Source organism: Trichechus manatus, unplaced genomic scaffold (genome assembly GCF_000243295.1).
Source record: "Trichechus manatus latirostris isolate Lorelei unplaced genomic scaffold, TriManLat1.0 scaffold00185, whole genome shotgun sequence".
NCBI lineage: Eukaryota > Metazoa > Chordata > Mammalia > Sirenia > Trichechidae > Trichechus > Trichechus manatus.
Window position 1 is genome coordinate 4,187,306 of NW_004444121.1, and position 21,443 is coordinate 4,208,748.

Sequence of the window (21,443 nt, forward strand, 5' to 3'; positions counted from 1 at the left end):
TGCTGGAACTGCGAGCCCCAGAAGGCGCCACGGCGCCGCCGCCTCTGAGGACCCGTAGCGGCCACGCGCGGCCTGCCGGGAAGCGCTGCCCCGCCCCCAACAAAGGAACTATGGGAGGTGAAGTCCACGCCTGCCCTTGCACCACTCGCCCCCTACGGGTCCCTCTGGCCACGCGTCTAAAGCTACCCCCCCCACTCCCGCCCCCCAAGGAGTGACCTGGCCTGTCGCACCGTCGGGGCCTCATGTGGGCTCCACCAATGCGCAGGGAGTCGGCTAAAGCCAGCGAAGTCTTCCCTCGGCCTGTACGGCGGTTCCTAGATTTGGGAGGGCTGGCCCGTCGCCCCCCAGCACCTCTGTAGGTAACAGCCGATACACAAGCCCACTCTCCCCGCACAGCGGGAAGTCTGGTCCCCTTCAAGTACTGTCCGCTCGGTTATATGGCTGCCCAGGCAGGAGAGAACCAGCAAGCCCTGCAGGGCTGATGCATCTCCTCCATCACTCAGTACTCAGTTCTCAGGCCCGAAGGTCGCTGCCTGCCTCTGCAGCAGCAGACGCCAGCGCCTCCCCCACCCCAGGTCCTTGCTCTGCCGCCTCTACCCTCCCAGGCTGGGTCACAAGACTGATGTCAGACACAGGACGACGGGGCCAGCAGCATCTGCACTTTTATCCACACTATGGACCAGGCTAGGCAGAGGGAGCTTGGCCCAAAGACACCACCAGATCATTCTATAAAACCCAGAGGAGACAAGGAGCAAGTGCTAGTCCAGGAAGGGGGCCAAGGTCACGCAGAAAGGTCGCTGTTATCGAAACGCTCCTGGTCATACACTTCAGCCACCACCTTTCGGCCAGCAAACCAGCGCCCATTGAGGGCCTGGATGGCCCTGTGTGTCTCCGAGGCCATGGAAAACTCCACGAAGATCTTGACAATGATCTCTGCGTCCTCCTCCTCCCCCTGCTTCTCCTGGTAGATGATGACACGGTTGACGGCCCCAAACTTGCCGCACTCCTCAGTGACCTCCCCCTCCAGGTCATCATCGATGTCCTTGGGGTCCACCATGTTGCGCAGAACCATCACCGTGGACTGTGTGTGCAGGGGGGAAGACCGGCTGAGCACTGGGGTCTGGCCGGACTGCTGCCCCACCCAGGGCCTCCAGCCCGCCCGCTGCCCGCCCGCACCAGCCAGCTGCCCACCTCCTGCTTGCGGAGCAGCTTCTGCATGACCATGTGGCGGGCGCTGCTACCCGAGATGCTCATGTGCTCCTGCTCGCTCAGCATCTCCGGCCGCTCCGACTCAGGAAACAGCTCCTCTTCTTCCTTCTCCTTTTTGGGCTCCAAGAGACCCAGCGTTGGAGGGCTGGCAAGGATGGGGTTCACCACCCCCACGGAGGGGATGGTGACCGGGATGGGAGGACGGGCTGGGGTCACACCTGTAGCACAACCAACCAGGTCCAGCAGTCACCCCCTCCCAGCCCTTCCCCGGAGGGAGTCGAGCTGGTCAGCTGGGGCAAGTGCAGGCCGGAAGCCAAGGGTGTCTGGAGGTGGGGGACGGAACAAGGGAAGGCAACTCCACCCTCTGAGACTCACCTGTGATGACACCAGGGGCCTGGGCAGCCATGACGGCCTGGGGCAGAGCGCCCAGGGGCTGGGCCAGCGTCAGGGCAGGCGACACCAATCCTGGCGTGGCCAGCGTGCCCAGCACTGCTGCTCCCGCCACTGCTTCCTGGAACCCCAAAGGCCACCATGCTCAGTCCCCAAAGGACTGGGGACTGTCCACCCAAGATCAGACCCACTCAGCTGCAGGAGCCCTCACCTGTGCAGTGATCTTGGCTGTGGCGGCAGCGGCAGCCACAGCAGCAGCGGGTGGGAGGCCTCCAGGTGTGGCAGGTGTGAGCAGGGGCATGGGGGGGGTGACGGCCTTGCCTACCCGCAGGTACTGGCCACCCAGATCAAAAAGGTTCATGGAAGACACAGCATCCTGGGACGACTGGGCCTTCTCGTACTCTGCGGGCAGGGGCAGCAGTGAGAAGGGCAGCCCCCGCCCTACCCTTCCTGGCCCCACGGCAGCCCCCGAGCTCACCAATGAAGCCATAGCCCTTGTGCTTGCCAGTGGTGGGGTCCCGGGCCAGCGTACAAGACTTGATCTTGCCGAAGGCCTCAAACACGCTCTTGATGTCATCGTCCGAGAGATCCTGGTGCACCGAGGCCACGTAGATGCGGTTGAAGGCCCGTGCCTCCTCGGCCAACTGGTCAATGATGGGCTGGGCTTGCCCAATGTTGCTGGGCCTGCCCACCTGGGGAGAGGACAGGACCGCTCTGTGTCTGTGGGCAGCGGGGTGGAGCGCCAGGCGCACAGGGTGCAAGGGCTCACCTTGATGTTCCTGCCTCCCAGCATCACTGAGTTCATCTGCTCCAAGGCCAGCTGTGCGGCTTCTGGGACCTCATACTCCACAAAGGCAAAGCCCTGGACACAGGGACGCGCCTGTTAGGCTGAGAACCAGGGCAGAGTGGGCAGCGGGCGGGCAGGCAGCACTGCTCACCTTGTGCTTCATGGTGACCGAGTCCCAGGACATGTCAATGCTCTTGATGGGCCCAAAGGGCGCAAAGGCCTGGCGGATGGTGTCCTCCCCCAGCTCGTAGTAGATGGAGCCGACGTAAACTCGGCACATGATGGCCAGCGCCCGCTGCCGCTGAGCTGCCATCTGGAGCAGGACAGAAGTGGGGGAGAGAGAGCCACTGGCTCATAAGGGGGGACAAGGGCCGAGAAGCCCGCTCCCCGTCTGGCCCACCCACCCAGCTCCACTGTGGGGAGGGCACCCCACACAGCAGCAGCGCAGGCTCAGCACCTGCAAAGGGCTGCAGGGTCAGCAGAACCCCGCCCCCAGGAAGGAAGACCAGAACCAGAGGCACAGCATGGAAGTTCCCAGGCCGACTGGCAGCAAGGCCGACGGTCGGGAGCAGGGCCATGTGCCTTCCCACCCTGTCCACCCTCCAGTCTGGGGTCAGCTACGCAGGCTGGGCAGGAGGACCTCCCGTCGGCCTGGCCACATCCTGTGGCGGAAGGAGGGCGGGAGGGAGGGAGTAGCCACCCAGGCTGGGGCCCTAGGTCGGAGGCCAGAAGAAAAGAGTGCCGAAGACGGGCAGATACGCCCAGAAGAGCGCCCTGGGGAGGGGCAGGAGCCCAGTGGGCCCCGGAGGGAGGAGCAGTTGCTTGTGTGGCCGGCCGGCTGGCAGGAGCTCAGTGCCCGATGCCCTCCCCACTCCCGAACAAACCCTACAAAAAAGGGCTGCCTAGAGCACCCCTCCATAGCCAGGTAGGCCTGGCTCCCAGGAGAAACACAAGGTTCCAGAGTCCCTCAAGGCAGAGCCCCAGGGCTGCCTCGGAATCAAGGAGGTGAGCAGGCCGGGCAGGCCCAGGGCCCTGATCGGGATGGACTGGCCAGAGCGCCAAGGGACCAGGTCCTCCCCGCCACCTCACAGAAGACAGGCCAGGCAGAGGTCCCAGAGCCACAGGCAGCAGACCACCCAGAGGAGCTGGGCCCTAGCTGGAAGCTTCTGCCCCCAGCAGCCCAGGGCCGGCAGACGGGGCCCAAGCACCTGCCCCTCCACAGATGGGGCTCCCCGCACGGAGGCCCATTTCACTTTTCCACATCAGCTGGCCTAGTATGGGCCAGGTGCCGTCAAAGAAGGGCTCAGAAATAAGGCCCACATCTCCCCCAAAGCAGGACCCAAGCCCTCCCCACACATGGTGCTCCCCAAGTGGGCATGGCTTCCCTTAGACTAGGAACTCCCCCAAAATGGGACCATTCCCTCCTCAGACTGGGCTCCCCAACAAATAGAACGTAGACTGTCTGCAGGGACAAGGACTGTGAAAGGTAGAACCACATCCCCCATCACCAAGGCTCCCCAGCCATGGACTCAGGTCGGCCTGCGGGCGAAAGCTGCCCAGACAGGACAGCATCACCTCCTCTACATGGGGTTCCCCAACAACGAGGCAGGCAAAATGGCCCTCAGAGCGGGGCTCCCCTCCCGACAGTTGCTTCCCAGACAAGACCCTGGCCTGCCTGCCCCCATACAAGGCTCCTGAGACAGGCCACAGCTCCCCGAGACCAGCACACCCAGGGACGGGGTGGGTCCACCTGCCCCCTAAGGGCAGAGCCCCCAGAGGGTGGCCATGTCTCCCCCTCAGCCTCCCCAAGGTCAGGGCCTGGCCTCCTCTTGAGCCTAGCTCTGGGGAAAGGAGGAGGCTGTCTCCTTCCCCTGCCTCCTGGGGCCCCGCAGCCAAGGAGCCGCTTCTCCTGGTCTCTCTGGCAAGGCTGTTCACTCCCTGGCTGGTGCCTCAACCCTCGCCACAGCCCAGGCCCGAGGCCCAAGCCCTCGCCCTTCCCTCTGGCTTGCTCAGGGCCCCCCGCCCCCACCCGGGCCATCCACCCACCCTCCAGGGTCTGATGGGGCCATGAGTTAGGACCCCTCTCTCCTTAGGGGCCTGACCCCAGCCCAGGAGCCCGGGCAGTCTGGAGACTGAGCGGCCGGCCGCCGGGGGGAGTGGCCGTGCGTGCAGGGCCTGGCAGCTGCCCTCCCTGACCGGCTGCCGCGCTGCCCTCCGCAGTTACCTGGCCAGTTAGACTTAAGGTGGGCCCTCAGAGCAGGTGGCAGCCTCCCCGGGGCGGTCCCGGGGGGTGCCCGTACACTGGCCCGCCACGCCTGGCGCTCTGCTGCGCTCGTCCAGAGCTGGCAGGCAGCGAGGCCCCAGCTGGCGGGCTGCACTGCCCCCCTCTAGCCCTGACTAAGGACATGAGCCCAGAAGAAGTGAGCATGTCTATTGACCGATTGCAAAGGTGAGAGAGGATCTCCAAAGCCCATTGTCACTGCTGCCATCTGAAAGACAGTAAAGACAGAGTTCAGTCTGTTGGAGCCGAGCAGTCCCCTCTCGTCAACACCTCACGCAGACAGCGGCAGGCCCGAATCCCCGCCCTGCAGCCAGGCCGCCTGCCTGCCTGCCCATACTGCTGGCCGCTGGCTGGCGCCGGGGCCGGCGCCTGCCCAGGGGGGGCCTCAGAGCCCCCATGCCCAGCCCCACAGCCTGGCCGGCCGGCAGGGGGCAAGAAAGAAGGGAGGGAGGGGTGGGCGGACGGAGGAGGGACACGTGAAGAGGCAGGGCACCTCCTGGCAGCGTGCACATCTGAGGGCGGGGTGGGGCGAGGGCTCGAGGCCCAGGGACCTGCCAGCCTCGCCTGGCCGCCCCCCGCCAGGCCTTGAGTGCTGCCGGGGAGGCGCCTGCAGACTGCCCTTCACCTGCAGTGGGGGCCTGCCGCTCTTACACACGGCCCAGGGCAGGCAGGGGTCACTTCCACGCAGCCACCAGCAGCTGCACAGAGGCCGGGGGCTGGGGTGGGGGGCCCAGAGGTGGCAGTGAAGAGCAGGAGGAGCTGGGCCATGGAGAAGGGGTAGGGCAGAGGGACCACTGCACTCCTAGGGTCTAGAGGGCCACAAGCGGGAAAGGCTGGGCCCCTCGCGCCTCAGGGAAGGCCCTGGGGGTCCCCAGAATGAGTCCTTGAGAAACTGAAACCATAAAACCTTCTGGGGCGGCAGCAGGAGCAGGAGGAGGAGAGAGCACAGAGGAGGAGACGGTTGGGGGAGGGGGCTTCCTGCCCAGGCCGGGGGGCGGCCCAGCTCCAGGTAGGGGGTACGCGGCCCAGGCGGCTCACCTGCAGGTTGGTGAGCTGCTGCTGCTGGTGTGCGATGGTCTGCTTCACCAACACGCTCTTGATGCTCTGCTCCATGGCGTACTTCTTGGCCTGCGAGAGACGGTACTGAGGAGCACTGGGGGCCCGGCCTGTGGGGACGCGGCCTTCCTCCGACCCAACCGCCTGCCCCACACCGGCCCCCCGGAGCTCACGCTCACCTTCTGGAGGGCCTCCTGCTGCTCGGGCGTCAGTGGGGGCAGCCCCAGCTTCGTGGCTGTGCTCTGCCCGTTCTCTATCTTGATGGCATCTGTGCCCTGGGGGTGGGGGGGTGGGGAGGTCTTTAGCCAACCAGCTCAGACCTCCCTCACACAGCCCCAGTCCCCCCAGAGCTGTTCCCAGGGACGGCCGGGGCCACAGCCCAGACGGCATCTCTGGCCTGGCCGAGATCTGTCCTCCCAACACCCGTCCCTGTCCTCTGTCTCCCTAGGGCCTCGGGGGAGGACAGACTGAGGCAGGCAGGTGGGAGGAGAGGGTGCCCTGCCCCTCGTTGCAAGCCTGACCCCAGAGTCCCCCCCACCGGTGCCCTGCAGTGGAGCCAGCCCTCAGCTCTCCTCCAAGGCCGGGGTGCGGGCCTGGGCTCTCCAGCCATCTGCGACTCCCCGCTCCCAGCATGTCTAACGCCCAGGCCTCCCCGACCTCCTCAGAGTCTGGGAGGAATCTGCCATGGCCACAGACTTGGTGTCCTGAGTTAGAAAGGCTCCCAGGACCACCCACGGGGCATGTATGGGACGGGCCCCTCCCGGCACTCTGCTCCTGTCCTCCTGAGGATAGTGCTCACGCCCTGAGTGTCCAGGGCAGCTCTCGAGGCCTCAGCAGCCCCAAGGAGGGCTCCTCTGTGGACTGTGCTCAGCCCGTAGGGTGGAGAAGCAGAAGACCAGCCATGGGAGATACCATGGCCTCCCAGCACCCGAGACCCGCCAGCAGCCAGCTGGGAAAGCACGGGGCCCAGGCACAGCAGGCCTCGGACACGCGCAGTGCAACTGATGACGCCACGTCCCTTGTTTGTGGGGAGAAGGGGACACCCGTGTAAGCAGGAGAGAGGCCCAGCAGCCCAGGCCAAGGAGGGTGTGGGGGCACGCCTGCCTGCTGACCTGCCCGTGGTCCTGGGCGACCCGTCACTGCATGGAGCCATGCACGGCCCTGAGGCGTGCTCTGCGGGCCCCAAGCATGCAGCCTCACAGGCGGCAGGGAGGAGAAGAAGGCTCGCTTGTAGTGGGGCCGAGAAGCACAGAGGAGACCCAGACCCGTGGCCCAGGCACCCACCAGCCAGCCCCTCATGCTGGGTTTGGGGCTCAGGACCAAAGGGGAGGAAGCCCCAGAGCTCCCCTGGGTCCCAAGCAGGCCCTGAGGCCTGCGGTCCAACCTGTCTCCCCCAGCCCCAACCCGCGCTGGCCCGGGCCCTGTGTGCTGCAGTGGGAGGGGCCCGAGGGGAGGGGCTGGGACCGCAGAGCCCACTGTCACCATGGTAATCAATGCCAACCCTCTCAGCCCCCTAGAAACTTTTCAATCCCCTCTTTGTCTCGGTAAACAAAAGGCCCTTCTCCCACCAACCAACAACCCCGGACAAGCAGCCCAGAGTAGCCAGGCCTCCTCTCATCCGTCACAGCAACCGCAACATCCCAGGACCCAGGCATATGCCACGCCGCCCCCCTCAGTGTGCCTGGGGGGGGCCACAGCAGAGGACTCAGCCTTGACAGGCCTCCCGGCCACCTTGTCCCCGCCCTGCCCCGGGACCCCTCTGGAGGCGGGCGCTGCCATGGAGCCGCACAAAGAACCCCACTGCCCAGGCAACAGCGGGCCCCGCCCCATCCCCAGGACACACTCTCAAGGGCCCAGGAGCTCTGTGCCCCTGAGAAAGGAGGGCCAGGGACGACGTCCCACCCAGGCCCGTTTCCCACCTGCAAACTGCTGTTTTGTTGTCTCCGTTAAATAAAATAAACTATCTGACGTGAAAATTTATATCTCTGGATCTCACAAAGCTCTGCACGCTCTGGAACAGTGCACCCACCCCGCCCCGGGGCACTGGTGGCTGAGCATCCACAGGCTGAGGTCAGCCCCCACCGGCCCCCAACCACACCTGGCCACTACCTGCTGGGCTGGGAGGGCACCTGCCCCAGAGCTGGGCTGACCAAGGGGAGAGGCATAGGCGGGAGGCCAGAGCAGGCCCAGAGGCTGGGGGGAGGGTGGGCGCAGTGGGGGCCACCACCCCAAGGCAGGCAGGGACCTTGCCAAGAAGGAAGAGGAGGGGCCCCTCAGCCAAGCCTCTATCTTGGCCCAGGGATGCACAGGCGGGCAGGCAGGCGGGCAGGCAGGCGGGCAGGCAGGCCTGAGGGAGGAAAGATTTAAAGTCAGTACCTGTGGAGGCTTCCATTTGTCTCCCGCTGCCACCACTGCCGCCGCCGCCGCCGGCTCGGACCCCCCTCCTTGCTGGCCATTTACCTGCTGCAGGCAGGAATAAGATGCTGTAAGGCAGTCAGGCCTCGGGACCCCACCTCACCTCTCGCCCAGCTAAGGGCCACGCTCCTCCGGCCGAAGCAGAGGAGGCCGGGCAAGGGCAGGAGGAACGAGCCCCCTGTCCTGACGTCACCTCACACTGCCCACCCTCAACCCTACCAGCACACCACAGCTGCCTGGAGCCTGGCCGAGGGGCTGCCTCAGCAGACATCAGCCAAACACAGGGGCAGCCCAGAGCTCGTAGCACATCCTGGAAGGGGTGGGGGTGGGGTGGGGGGCAGAGAGCCAAGCTGTGCCCCGCCCAAGGCCGAGGGAAAGCTACCCTCTCCTTGGCCTGGAGCTGCCCCGTGGCCACCAGCTCTGTGGCCCCAAAGATCAGGTCCACTCACGCCCAACAGGCCAGGCCAGGCCCAGAACAAGGTCCACGACTAGCTGTCCTCCACCCCCTCCCCAGGCTGGCAGGGCCACCTCCGTAACTCCCTACACAGGCCCTAGGGCCAGCCCCACCCACCCCTGAAGACCTCGCAGGGGCCTTCCCTCTAAGCAGGCCCGGCAGGTGGTCTGAGGTGCAACCCGTTGCCCCCCAGCAAACTGTCCAGGGCCCTGCCTCCTGGGAGGGCAGCGGAGAGCCCGGTTTTGCCATCTGCAGGACCCTGAGGGGCACAGAGGCGTGCAGAGCCAGCCGGGCAGGGAGCCCGCACGGCCGAGGGCAGGAAGCGGGCCAGGCTATGGGGGGCTCATGGCTGCAGAGTGGGAGCCAGATGGCACAAGTGACTCACCCCGCTCCCAGATCAACGACACTGTGGGAACAGGCAGGGCCAGGGTCACCTTCACCCCTGGACACTGTGGGGACAGGCACACCTGAGGTCACCTTCACCCCTGGACACTGGGGATAGGCAGACCTGGGGTCGCCTTCACCCTTGGACACTGTGGGGACAGGGAGACCCAGGGTCACCTTCACCCCTGGATACTGGGGACAAGCACACGTGGGGTCACCTTCACCCCTGGACACTGTGGGACAGGCAGGCCCAGAGTCATGTTCACCCCTGGACACTGTGGTGACAGGAAGACCTGGGGTCGCCTTCACCCCCGGACGCTGGGGACAGGCAGACCCAGGGTCATGTTCACCCCTGGACACTGGCAACAGGCAAGTCCGGGGTCACCTTCAGCCCTAGACACTGTGGGGACAGAAGACCTGGGGTAGCCTTTATCACTGGGCACTGGGGATAGGCAGACGCGGGGTCACCTTTACCCCTGGATACTGTGGGGACAGGCAGACCCAGGGTCACGTTCACCCCTGAACACCGCGGGGACAGGCAGACCCAGGGTCATGTTCACCCCTGGACACTGAGGACAGGCAGACCTGGGGTCACCTTCACCCCTGGAGCTGGAGCGTATCTCAGCAGCTTGGCATCTTAAAGCGAGAGCTGGCAGCACAGGCCTAGAGGCACTGAGAGCAAACTCTGCCACGGAAAGGTAGCCAGAATGATGCCAGAGCAAAGGTGAGCCCCTGTGACAGGGCTCCCGCCCAGGGGGCGCTCTAGGGTGCCAGAGTCCAGCTTTGCCCAAGAGCCCTGTGGCCCTCAGCAGGCCTGGGGCAGAGGGGCTTACTCTGACTGGTGGTCCCCTAACACCCACAGGAGAAGTTTCCCGTGGGTCTAGGGGAGGCAGCCCAACCCAACCCTACGAACAGGGTGAACCCACGGTCATATTAATAACCTTCTGCTCCCCCAAATTATTGCAACAGCCCAGGACGTGACTGAAAGTCAGATATGGCCTCAGAAGAGACTTCTGGGGAAAGGCCAGTTCCCTGGGGAGCCCACCCAGGACCTCGCCCCACACTCACATCAGAGCCAGAGCCCCCACCCCATTCAAGCCTAGAATTCTGCTCTAACCAGACACGAGGAGCGCTGGGAGGCCGGCGCAGTCACTACCCAGCTAATCAGGCGCCTGGGCAGGCTTTGGAGTCATGCTGCCCCCCAGGCCCAAGCAACATCTCAGTGGGCTGGACGCACCCTGAAAGACAGCACAACACGGAGGTTCTGAGTCAGGCGCTGGCAACCGCCAGCTCCCGTACCTATCAACACGCAGAAGAAAAGGACGAGGAGAAAGTAAAGCAACCTGGGTGCGGTGCAGTGAATTGCTTTAACACGGTCCTTCTAACCACAGTCTTGTAAGTCCCACAAAATGACTGAGTGGGACTATGCAAATAAGGTGCTTGTGGTCCACCAAGGGGATTGGACAGTTTTGCTAATTCAACTAAACCTCATGGAACCCTTGCATAGATGGGACCATGCAAATAGGGTGCATGGATCCCTTGTAGGACATTGGTCAGTTCTGCTATCCCTCTAGGCTTAAAGGGAGGCAATCGCAGAGATTGGGAGGCAGGAGGTGGCTCACTACCATCAAGAAGAGCCGTGAACAGAGTGTGTCCTTTGGATCCAGGGTCCCTGCGCTGAGAACCTCCTAGACCCAGGAGACAGAGAGAGCTGTAGCACCAAAGATGGCCCGAGACAGCAGTAGCACGGGACCAGCAGGCTAGGCTCGGTGACCCACAGAGCAAGAGAGCTGAATGCCTTTGGGCAGGAGGCTTCCTGGCAGAGAGGGGTGACTGCAGGCACTTATCTGTTGAGCTAAAAAGCTTTGTAACACTTGCCTTAGCAGCGCAGAGGCCAGGCCAAGGGCTAAGGGCCGAGAGAGGCATGCCTGAGGGCATGGGTGAGAAGCAGCTGTCCTGATCGAAGGACCGTTATCCTGAGTCGTCCCTGTTACTTCCAAGTTGATCCTGATCCTGAATTGTAACCTGTTACTTCCCTAATAAATCCCATCCTTGTGAATATGTTCTGTGAGTTCTATGTAGCCATTGCAATGAATCACTGAATCCAAAAGAGAAGTAAACAGTGACGCGGGAAGGATGGCTGGTGCCAACCGATAAAGGCTGGAGAACGGAGGTATGTCTGACTTCCACCTCATGGGAACCAGCCTTGGGCTGATGCTGATGCTCATCTCCCTGAGGTCTGAGGAGCCACCACGCCACTTTTACACTGGGCAGGGGCCTCAGGTCTCGAGGCTTTGGTCTCCGCATCCGTCAGCTAGGGAGGATGATAATGAAGGTGCCTGTCTCCTAGAGCAGCTGCACAGACTCTGAGTCACTCTATGTAAACTGCCTGAGACAGTCCCGGTACGCGGCGCACACGCAGCAAGTCTCAGGGATCACTACTATCCTCGTGACACCAAGCCTTGGCCTGGGGGAGGGGCCCTACTGTTGAGAGCACTTGGGGAGGTGGGGACCTGCTGCTGAGGGCACCTGGGCAGATGGGGACCTGCTGCTGAGGGCACTTGGGGAGGTGGGGACCCGATCGCTGGCCTCTTCTCCTCTCCACCCTCCCAGGCATCCCAGTACTCATCTTCGAGCCCCCACGCCCTTCACCACCCAATTCTCTGACCAAGTCCTCAACCCTCACCTCTTTGCTCTCCGGCTTCCTCCTCACAAAGATCATCTGCTCCTATGGCTTCCCCAGAAAGTAAGACACAGTAGGAAGAAGACAGTGAAGCTGGCTAGACTCCAGAGTCACATATTCGGCCACCAGCTGGGGGTTCTTGTGCAAGGGCCTCTCCCCCGGGAGACAGGGCCAGCCCCCAGCTCAGAGCCCGGCTCATTACTCTCCCTAACCCTCAGGAGTCTCCCGCCAAAGCTGTCCTTCCCAAGGGGACCCTAACACGTCACTGTGTGTGTGGCTTGGGGCAGGGTGGCAGGTAAATAAAGGGATGAACTGTGGCTGTGAAGAGTCTCAGCTCCAGAAGCAGAGCCAATCCCAAAAGCAAAGTGGGGATAGACAAGGGTCAAGAGAGATGACTGCTCCAAGGTCACACTGGAGCCGAGGCCAGGCTGAGAGGGAGGCGGCCTATGCACCCCTGCCTGCGGAGGTGAGCACTGAGCAGGGCAGAGGGGCTCCTTCTCTGGGTGCCCACGCCTCCCAAGCACAACTCCCTCAGATACCCAGTACATGGCACCCGGGTGGGAGCTAGTCTCCGATGCCTACCAGACCCCCAAACAGGGCAGAGACTGCCTTTGTCTGGTTCCCCACTACGCCCTGAAGTCCTAGCACAGAGCGTGGAACAAAGTGAGGACTCAAAAACGTTTGCCAAGAGAGGACCTTCTTCCCTCTCTGACTGAGAATAACGGGATGGAGTGCCTGTTACCTAGGAACCACTTCCCGCTGCAGAGCATCAGCGAGTGCTGAATCACAGCTGGGGGTGCAAGGCGCCAAGGCCACCCCTACTCACTGAGCCGCCAGTCTCTTTCTACAGGTTGCGTCCCTTTCTGGTCCCCCACAAGCCCGGTGGCGCAGTGCCCTGGGCACCTCCCTTTCGTGTAGACCCGCTTCAGACAAGCAGCAGAAGCAGACGCCATCACTCCCAAGAACCCCCGTTTCAAGGCGGGGCCGCAGGCGCACGTCCCCGCCAGCAAAGGATGGACCAACTCCCTCGCTCCTGGCTCTGCCGGGAGGCATCCCGCTTGGCGGGCACGAGACGAGACCTGCGCCGGGACCTGCTCCGCCCGAACTCGCAAGAGAGCCGGGGTCGGGAACGCCGCAGCCTGCACAGGCACCCCCAAGACGTGACCCCGAGGCCCCGCTCGCAAGTCGCGAGCCGCCGGCGGCCCGGCCCACCCCACGGTGGCGACCGGAAGCTGTATTCTGCGGGCCGGAAGCTGTATCAGCGGGTCGAACTCGGGCCGCACGCACCCGCCGCCGCCCCGCCCCCGCCTCGCGCGATGAAGAGCCGCGGGGGCCGGTGCAGGGCCCGGAAGCGGCGGTCGAGCCTGCGGGGGGCCCTCTGCGCCCTAGGCCGGGCTGGTTACTAGCTCTTGCCAGCTGAGCGGCAGCCCGCGGTAACGACGGCTTCACTTACGAGAGCTATGGTCGCCGCCGCCATCTTGCGTCCGTCGCGGCCGCCGCGCGCGCCACTCGCTCCAGTTTCCTCTGTGGTATCGCGCGATCTGGGCCCCCTGGAGGTTCCCGGAAAGGCTGGAACACTCGCGATAATAGGCCTTCCCTCCAGCGACCTGGAGGGAGAAAGGAGCACGCTTCCGGTGCGGGGAGAGGATAGTTAACGCCCCCGAGAGGGGCGGGCGGAAGTGGGCGAGGCCAGAGCCGTGAGGGGCGGGGCGAGATGGGGGCAGTCGCCGGATGGAGTTGGGGGGCGTCCGGCGGGGGCGTGCTGCCGTCCCAGCCCCTCGCCCCACCACCGTCCAGCAAACCGGCCTTTGAAGCCCCGACCCCCGCCTCCTCCATCATCAGTCTGTCTCAGTCGAACCTCAGCGCGCAGACTTCTTCCTGCGGCGGCTGCTCCGTTTCTCACCTCCAGGAGCGGCGGGACACCCTCCAGGGCTGAAGACGTCTCCGCGAACGCCAGGGAAGCTCATCTACCCAGACTCCAAGTTGAGGGAGGTTGCAAAAGAATCGCCGTTTCTCATCGATTTTGAGCTGCGTCTTCTTTGCGTTTTAGCATTGCTGAAACCAGGATGCGTCTAACAAGGGACGGTGTCTCACCGTTAACTGGCAGCGTTTTCTCTTTCCTAGTACTTCATAAAACAATGCTGTCAGCTCCCGTCTGTCTGGTTGGGAAATGCTACCCCGTCTGCACGATCCCCAGAATTGGCTGTGGATTGGACCGTTGTGATCCATAGGGTTTTTCTCTCTAAATTAGTTTTGTTATTGTTGAGAATGTACACAGCAAAACACACTAATTCAGCAGTTTCTACATGTACTATTTAGTTACATTGATTACATGCTTCGAGTTGTGCAGTAGTCACCCTCCTTTTCTGGGTTGTTCCTCCCTCAATAACATAAACTCACTGCCCCCTAAGGTTCTTATCTAATCTTTCCAGTTGCTGTTTTCTGTTTGATCCCATATAGATAGTTCTTAAAAGGCAGACCTTTTTTTTACTTGTTAAGCTAAACTGTTGTTTGGTTTTAAGATGATTTCAGGGGATATTTTTGGTTTAAGGTTTAAAGATTATCTCAGGGCAATAGTTTCAGAGGTGCATCCACCCTCTGTGGCTCCAGAAACTCTGGAGTCCATGAGAATTTGAAATTTTGTTCTGCATTTTCCACCTTTTGATCTAGATTCTTCTATGGAATCTTTGATCAAAATGTTCAGTAAGGGTAGCCGGGAACCATCCATTTCTTCTGGTCTCATGGCAAAGGAGGCAGTTGTTCATGGAGGCAGTTAGCCATGCATTACATATCCTCCTCCTATTCCTGACTCTTTCTTTCTCTGTTGCTCCAAGTGAACAGAGACCAATTGTGCATGGATGGCCACTTGTAAGCTTTTAAAACCTCAGGCACTACACAACAAACTAGGAGCACAGGGTTTTCATTGGCTGATTTTTGGAAGTAGATCACCAGGCCTTTCTTCCTAGTCCCTCTTAATCTGGAAACGCTGGTGAAACCTGTTCAGCATCACGGCAACATGCAATCCTCCACTGACAGATGGGTGGTGGCTGTTCATGAGGTGCATTGGCCAGGGACCAAACTCAGATCTCCCACATGGAAGGCAAGAATCCAAAAACAATACAGTGGATCTTAAAACTGATGGCATCATAGATTCCATGAAATTCAGTTGGTAAACTTCAACTCAAGACTGGATTCATGAATCTAATCCCTTCGGATGGGTTTGAACACAACCCTGAACTGTTTTTAAAAGGCTTGACACACCCACACCTGGTGTGGGAAGACCTGCTCGGGACAGCTGCCATATGCCACACCAGGCCAAGACCCCCACTTAGCTATCTGGCCAGAAAGAAAGCACATCAGGTAACCGAGACTGTCTGCCCAATAACCTCAGTTTGCTGAGGCAACAAAGTAGTGTCTCTAGCCAGGCAGGTCTCTTTTCCACCCCAGGAGAGTTTACAATTAAATATAGACAAACTTTAGTTCAGTAGGAGCCCTTATGGCACAGTGCTTAAGAGCTCAGCTGCTAACCAAAAAGTCGGCAGTTTGAATCCACCAGCTGCTCCTTGGAAACTGTGGGGAAGTTCTACTCTGTCTTATAGGGTCGCTATGAGTCAGAATCGACTCGATGGCAACGGACTTAGATCTTCGGTTAGTTCAGTATGGCAGAATATTGACCTCCTCTCCCTCTTGAAACCCATCTAAGATGGTAGGAAAGGGCTTTTTTAAAGGCAGAAGCCCACGAGGACAGAGGGGGGATATTATGGAGCTGGAGTGAAGTGGGCAGTGGCAGCTGCCTTGGCAGACTGGGGCACGAGATCAGCATTCCAGGGTCATACATGAAAGCCCAGCTGGGAACAGGAGCAGACCCCAGACCTCTATCCCTATGGGCTGTGGCTGGGAGGCACTGCCCTGTCCCAGCAATGGCTGGGAAGTGAGAGGCCTAGGGGCAGGGCTTTGAAAGTAGGGGAACAAATGGGACTCGTACCACTTCCCCTACCTCTACCTGGGGTCCCAGAGTCTGGCCTCCAATGCGTGCCACTCAGGTTCTTTGGAGCACCTCACCAGCTCAAAAGAACAGAACAGCACTTGCAGTCCTCCAGCAGAATAGCCCAGTAAAATCTCTGGTCTCCAAGATCTCCAGCCCAGCCACTAAGAGTGCCTCATTCTCAGATGCAACCGGGTAGCCCAGGACCGCCAGACACCCGAGGAAGAGGGAAAAAGACAAAAAGGAAAAGGAGAAGGGACTCAGAAGGAACAGACAATAAAGAACCAGAAAAGAGAGAAAGATGTCCTCGGAGATATTATAGAAGATGCTGCATCCAAAACATGAGAACAGGAAGTTAGAAAGAAGCATGCAGCAAATGAGAAAGAGCTGTTGCAAATAAAAAATATGAGAAGATGAACAATTCAATAGAAAATCAAAATCTTCCAAACCATATAGCAACAACAACAAAACCAGATAGAAAACAGGAAATGCAATAGTAATCACAAGGAGCCCTGGTGGCACAATGGCTAAGCACTCAGCTGCTAACCGAAAGGTTGGCGGTTCGGGCCCACACAGTGGCTCCACAGGAGAAAGACCTGGTGATCTGCTCCATAGGGATTATACGTACTCTGTTCATAGGGATTACAGCCATAAAGATTACCCTATGGGGCAGTTCTACTCTGTCACATGGGATTGCTATGAGTTGAAATTTGACTTGACACTTAACAACAACGAGAATGATAGTAATCACACCAGCGCTCCCCAGGCCAGGCACGGGGAGTAGCCTCTGCAACACTGGGGGATGGAGGCAGGGCTGAGCTCTCCATCACCACCAGGGGGAGCCACAAGCACCGACCTCTGATCACAGCTTCCCCTTCAAAATTTCACATTGACATAGAGTCCTCAAGAGCTAGGCACCGTCCTCATTACTTCATACACACTACTCATGCGATCCTTACAATAACCCTATGGAGGGAGTACTGTTATTATCCCCATTTTTGTTGTTGCTGTCAGGTGCCATCGAGTAGGTTCCGACTCATAGCGACCCTGTGTACAACAGAACAAAACACTGCCCGGTCCTGCGCCATCCTGACAATTGTTATGTTTGAGCCCATCTTTGCAGTCACTGTGTCAATCCATCTTGTCAGGGGTCTTCCTCTTTTTTCACTGACCCTCTACTTTACCAAGCATGATGCCCTTCTCCAGGGACTGGTGCCTCCTGACAACATGTCCAAAGTACATAACATGAAGTCTCACCATCCTCACTTCTAAGGAGCATTCTGGCTGTACTTCTTCTAAGACAGACTCATTCGATCTTCTGGCAGTCCATGCTATAATCAATATTCTTCGCCAACACCACAATTCAAAGGCGTCAATTCTTCTTCTTCCTTATTCATTGTCCAGCTTTCACATGCATGGGAGGCAACCGAAAACACCACGGCTTGGGTCAGGCGCACCTTAGTCCTCGAAGTGACATCTTTGCTTTTTAACATTTTAAAGAGGTCTTTTGCGGCAGATTTGCCCAACACAATACGTTGGTTGTTTGATTTCTTGACTGCTGCTCCCATGGGCATTGATGGTGGATCCAAGTAAAATGAAATCCTTGACAACTTCAATCTTTTCTCCGTTTATCATGATGTTGCTTATTGGTCCAGTTGTGAGGATTGTTGTTTTCTTTATGTTGAGGTGTAATCCATACTGAAAGCTGTGATCTTTGATCTTCATCAGTAAGTGCTTCAAGTCCTCTTCACTTTCAGCAAGGAAAGTTGTGTCATCTGCATATCGCAGGTTGTTAACGAGTCTTCTTCCAATCCTGATGCCACGTTCTTCATGTAGTTCAGCTTCTCGGATTATTTGCTCAGCATACAATTGAATAAATATGGTGAAAGGACACAACCCTGAGTCACGCCTTTCCTGATTTTAAATCATGCAGTAGCTCCTTGTTCTCTTCGAATGACTGCCTCTTGGTCTATGTATAGGTTCTGCATGAGCACAATTAAGTGTTCTGGAATTCCCATTCTTTGCAATGTTATCCATAATGTGTCATGATCCACATAGTTAAATGCCTTTGTATAGTCAATAAAACACAAGTAAACATCTCTCTGGTATTTTCTACTTTCAACCAAGATCCATCTGACATCAGCAATGATATCCCTTGTTCCATGCCCTCTTCTTAATCCAGCCTGAATTTCTGGCAGCTCCCTGTTGATTTACTGCTGCAACCATTTTTGAATTATCTTCAACAAAATTTTACTTGCATGTGATGTTAATGACACTGTTCGATAATTTCTGCATTCTGTTGGCTCACCTTTCTTTGGAATGGGCACAAATATGGATGTCTTCCAGTCAGTTGGCCAGTACCCGTCTTCCAGATCCTCATTTTTACAGATGAGAAAATGGAGGCATAGACCAATATCACACAGCAGGAAGCAGCACATCCACAGGCCAAATGGCTCCAGACCCAGGACCCTTAACCACTACATTATTATGCCTTTCAGAAGATAACATCAACATTTGAATAGTTAGAATTCCAGAAAATACAGAGAAGGAGAGGAGAAATCAACAAATAAATAATGCAAGAAAATCTCCTAGAACTGAGTGGGTTTCTTGACTGACAGCTCCTATGGAGGGCCTGAGACAGTGGGTGAAAGAGAAGGTCTACATCAAGACATGTTGGTGAGAATTCCCAAAGCACTGGGGCAAAAAGAAGATCCTAGATGTTTCCAGAGAGAGAGAAAGAAATCACAGCAAGAGGTCAGAATTCAAGAAAGTACAAGACTTCTTGAGACTAAAAGAAAATGACACAATACCCTCAAAATTCTAGGGGGAAATGATTTTGAACCTAGCCTAACTTTTGTACCTTGTTACACTTCCAAACAAAGGTGAGGGTAGGACAAAGGCAAACAGGCCAAGTCTCTATAACTTCCCATACATCCTCTTTCAGGAAGCCTGGAGATGTTCCTCCTCAAATGGGGTGAATGAAGAGAAAGGGCACAGGATCCAGGACAAGGGAGAGAAGGCGGTCCAGGACGCTGGTGCAGGGGTAACCCAGGATGACAGCTGAACTTGAACAAATGGCCTGGGGCAGAGGGCTGGCATGGCAAGGGCCATAGGAAAAGATGACACTGAGTGGTCAATTACATGGCAAGTCCCAAGTATTGAAAGGAGGTTCACACTTCTGTAGGGGAATCTAAGAATGAACTAATGAGAAAAACCAAAAACCCATTGCCGCAGAGTCAATCCTAACTCATAGCGACCCCGCAGGGCAGAGGAGAACTGCCCCATAGGGTTTCCAAGGCTGTCATCTTTACAGGAGCACACTGCCACATCTTTCTCCTGTGGAGCGACTGGTGGGTTCAAACCACCAACCTTTCGGTTAGCAGCTGAGCTGCTTTAACCACTGCACCATCAGGGCTCCTTGAACTAATAATAGGCATATAGAAAACAAAGCAAACAAAAAACATTAGGCAATTATTAACTCCAGGGAAAACAGAAAGTTGTGCAAGAAAGGAAATATACCCCGAGGACACCTTGTTCCCTGCTGAGAACTCTGGTGATGAAGCTGTAATAACCTAGGTGGCTATGATGCCCATCACACTGGGATGATGCTGGGTCAGGGGAGCAGAGCAGGTGACAATCCCCCCCCCCGGATGCCAGTAGAGGACACCTAATTTAGAAAAACCAATAAATAGCAGAAAAAGCATGCTTGTGGTCTTGTGAAACATGGACTTTAAATGCCTGAAGAAACAGCTAAGTGTTGAATTAGGGGAAGATCAGGAGACTGCTTTTATTGTTTTTATTTATTTTAGCCTTGAAAAAATCATTTCACTTATGAAACAGGTCATTTATATAACTTTGAGAGGATAAAATTTTAAGTGAAAAAGTAAGCATAGGCATTATTACATGAACCAATGATAGTATTGATACCTTTGGATTCAGTTTAATCACTAGTACAATCTGTTATGTGTTTGCCACTTTAAGACGATGCAGAATCAGACAGCTTGGCATAAGGGCTTCTGTCTAGAATGTATGAGTTATTTTAGATTTGTGATCTGAAGTTGAAAGGTGTGAGAATTTGAATAGTTTTGTAAACAGTATTGAAATGTTTAAGGCAGCTGGAGATTCACTTTATTTTTACATTTAATTTATTTGCTAGATCTTGTTAAGTTTGTTTTGTTTTTGTTTGGTTACGGTGGTGTGATAGGCAGAACAATGGCACTCAAAGATGTCCCTTTCTCAGCTGTAGAGAACCAGAGACATGGTTAGTGAGACTCAGCCACTGTTGCTGGCTTTGAAGATGGAGGAAGAGGCCATGAGCCTAGGGATGTGGGTGGCCTCTAGAAGCTGGGGAACAGACCTCAGTTTGCAGCCAGCAGCAAGACGGAGACCTCGGCGCTACAACTGCAAGGACGTGAACTCTCCAAGCTGCCAAAGTGACCAGGAAGTGACTCCTCCGAGAGCCTGTGGAAGAAGCCCAGCCTGCCGACACCGTGCCTTCAGTCCTGTGAGACCCGTCCGGACCTCTGATTCCACAACTATCAGGTACTAAGCCTGTGCTGTTTTCAGCCACTCAGTTTATGGTCATTTATGATGGCAGCAACAGAAAATAAACACTGCTTTCCCAGTTTGGCATTTGAAATGCTTAAGAAGGAAACTGAATGCTCTAGTTTAGACATGCAATTTTAAATGCTGAGGGATGTGGAACTAAGCTTGAAAATGGAGGCCAGGTGGTCCAAGGACAGAGAGGTCAGGGCCATGGGAGGGACATCCCAGGGGTCACTGAACCTCTCCAACTCAGACAGCAGTTGAGTGGGAGAGACAAGGAGCCAGGTCCTGATATCCTCAGGAAGTCAGAGGGGTGAGCTCGAGAGCAGGAGCAGGGAATGAAAGACAGAACACATCCCTTGGAGGGGGCTGCAGGAGTGGGTGGGAAGAGTGTCGCAGGGGGCTGCAGATCCCAGTCTCGAGCAGGTGGAAGGAACCGTCAGAGTGGGGGCCCCAAGGTGGCTTGTGTGGGAGCTGGGGCTTTGCTGACTATGGCCTCAACTTTGGGGCTGCTCTGAGGATCAGAGGTGTGAGAGCTACGAGGGGCCAGGACCACCAGCTTCTCGGCAGTCTCCCTGCCGTCTGCTTCTCCCACCAGGCCAGTGCCCTGTGGTCACTGCTGGGCACCCATGGCATCGTGCCCAGTGCCCAGCACCCAGCAGAACCCAACACCTGAAGAGACTCCACCCTTGGCTCCAGGCCCCAGTTGGCTGCTCTCCCAGATAGGACAAAGCAGTTCCCTGGGCAGCTGCTTGCCCAGGGCAGACCACCCTGCCCCTCCCTGCAGGCTGCCTCCCCAGGCAAGGGCTCAGAGGCCCAGGCACTGGCCCACCAGGTTCCTAGAGGCTCTTGGCCAAGGAGATGAGGCATCCCTGGAAGAGACGCTGTGGTGGAAGCCAGGCTGGCTGGGGCACAGAGTGGGGTGGGGGATCCTGCTCCTTATCCACAGCACTGGCCCTAGGCTGGGGCACAGAGTGGGGTGGGGGATCCTGCTCCTTATCCACAGCACTGGCCCTAGCCACGCCTCTCTCCAGGCTTCTTCACTCCAGTGGGCCCGGCCTATAAGCCCTTCCACCCCGGGGCCTCCTGGGGGCGGGGCCTCAGCTCCCGCGGTCAGAAGGAGCATGTTCTTCCCTCACAGGACGTATTCACCAGCACCAGGCTCGCAGGGGCACCGGCGGGCAAAGGCGGTCCGGTCGGGGTCCCGCACTCCCGCCGGTCTGGGCTCCTCCCCACGTGGACGGTGGACCCCCA

The 21,443-nt window shown here is 58.0% G+C and overlaps 1 protein-coding gene across 4 annotated transcripts; it reads right to left on the reverse strand.

Moving 5' to 3' along the window:
* Nucleotides 1-609: 609 nt before the first annotated feature.
* PUF60 (poly(U) binding splicing factor 60) lies at nt 610-13,300 on the reverse strand. 4 transcript variants are annotated; one of them, XM_004387382.2, is made up of 12 exons: nt 13,113-13,300; nt 8,100-8,186; nt 5,903-5,998; nt 5,706-5,795; nt 4,825-4,875; nt 2,538-2,699; nt 2,369-2,461; nt 2,078-2,291; nt 1,811-2,001; nt 1,585-1,720; nt 1,192-1,427; nt 610-1,081 (listed from the first exon to the last, which is right to left on the reverse strand). In XM_004387382.2, the coding sequence occupies exons 1-12, from the start codon at nt 13,134-13,136 to the stop codon at nt 782-784; spliced, it is 1,680 nt and encodes a 559-aa protein (XP_004387439.1). In that variant the 5' UTR covers nt 13,137-13,300; the 3' UTR covers nt 610-781. The 4 variants fall into 4 exon arrangements, with proteins under 4 accessions (XP_004387439.1, XP_004387441.1, XP_004387440.1 ...); XM_004387384.2 differs by lacking the exon at nt 8,100-8,186; XM_004387383.2 differs by lacking the exon at nt 4,825-4,875.
* Nucleotides 13,301-21,443: the final 8,143 nt, after the last annotated feature.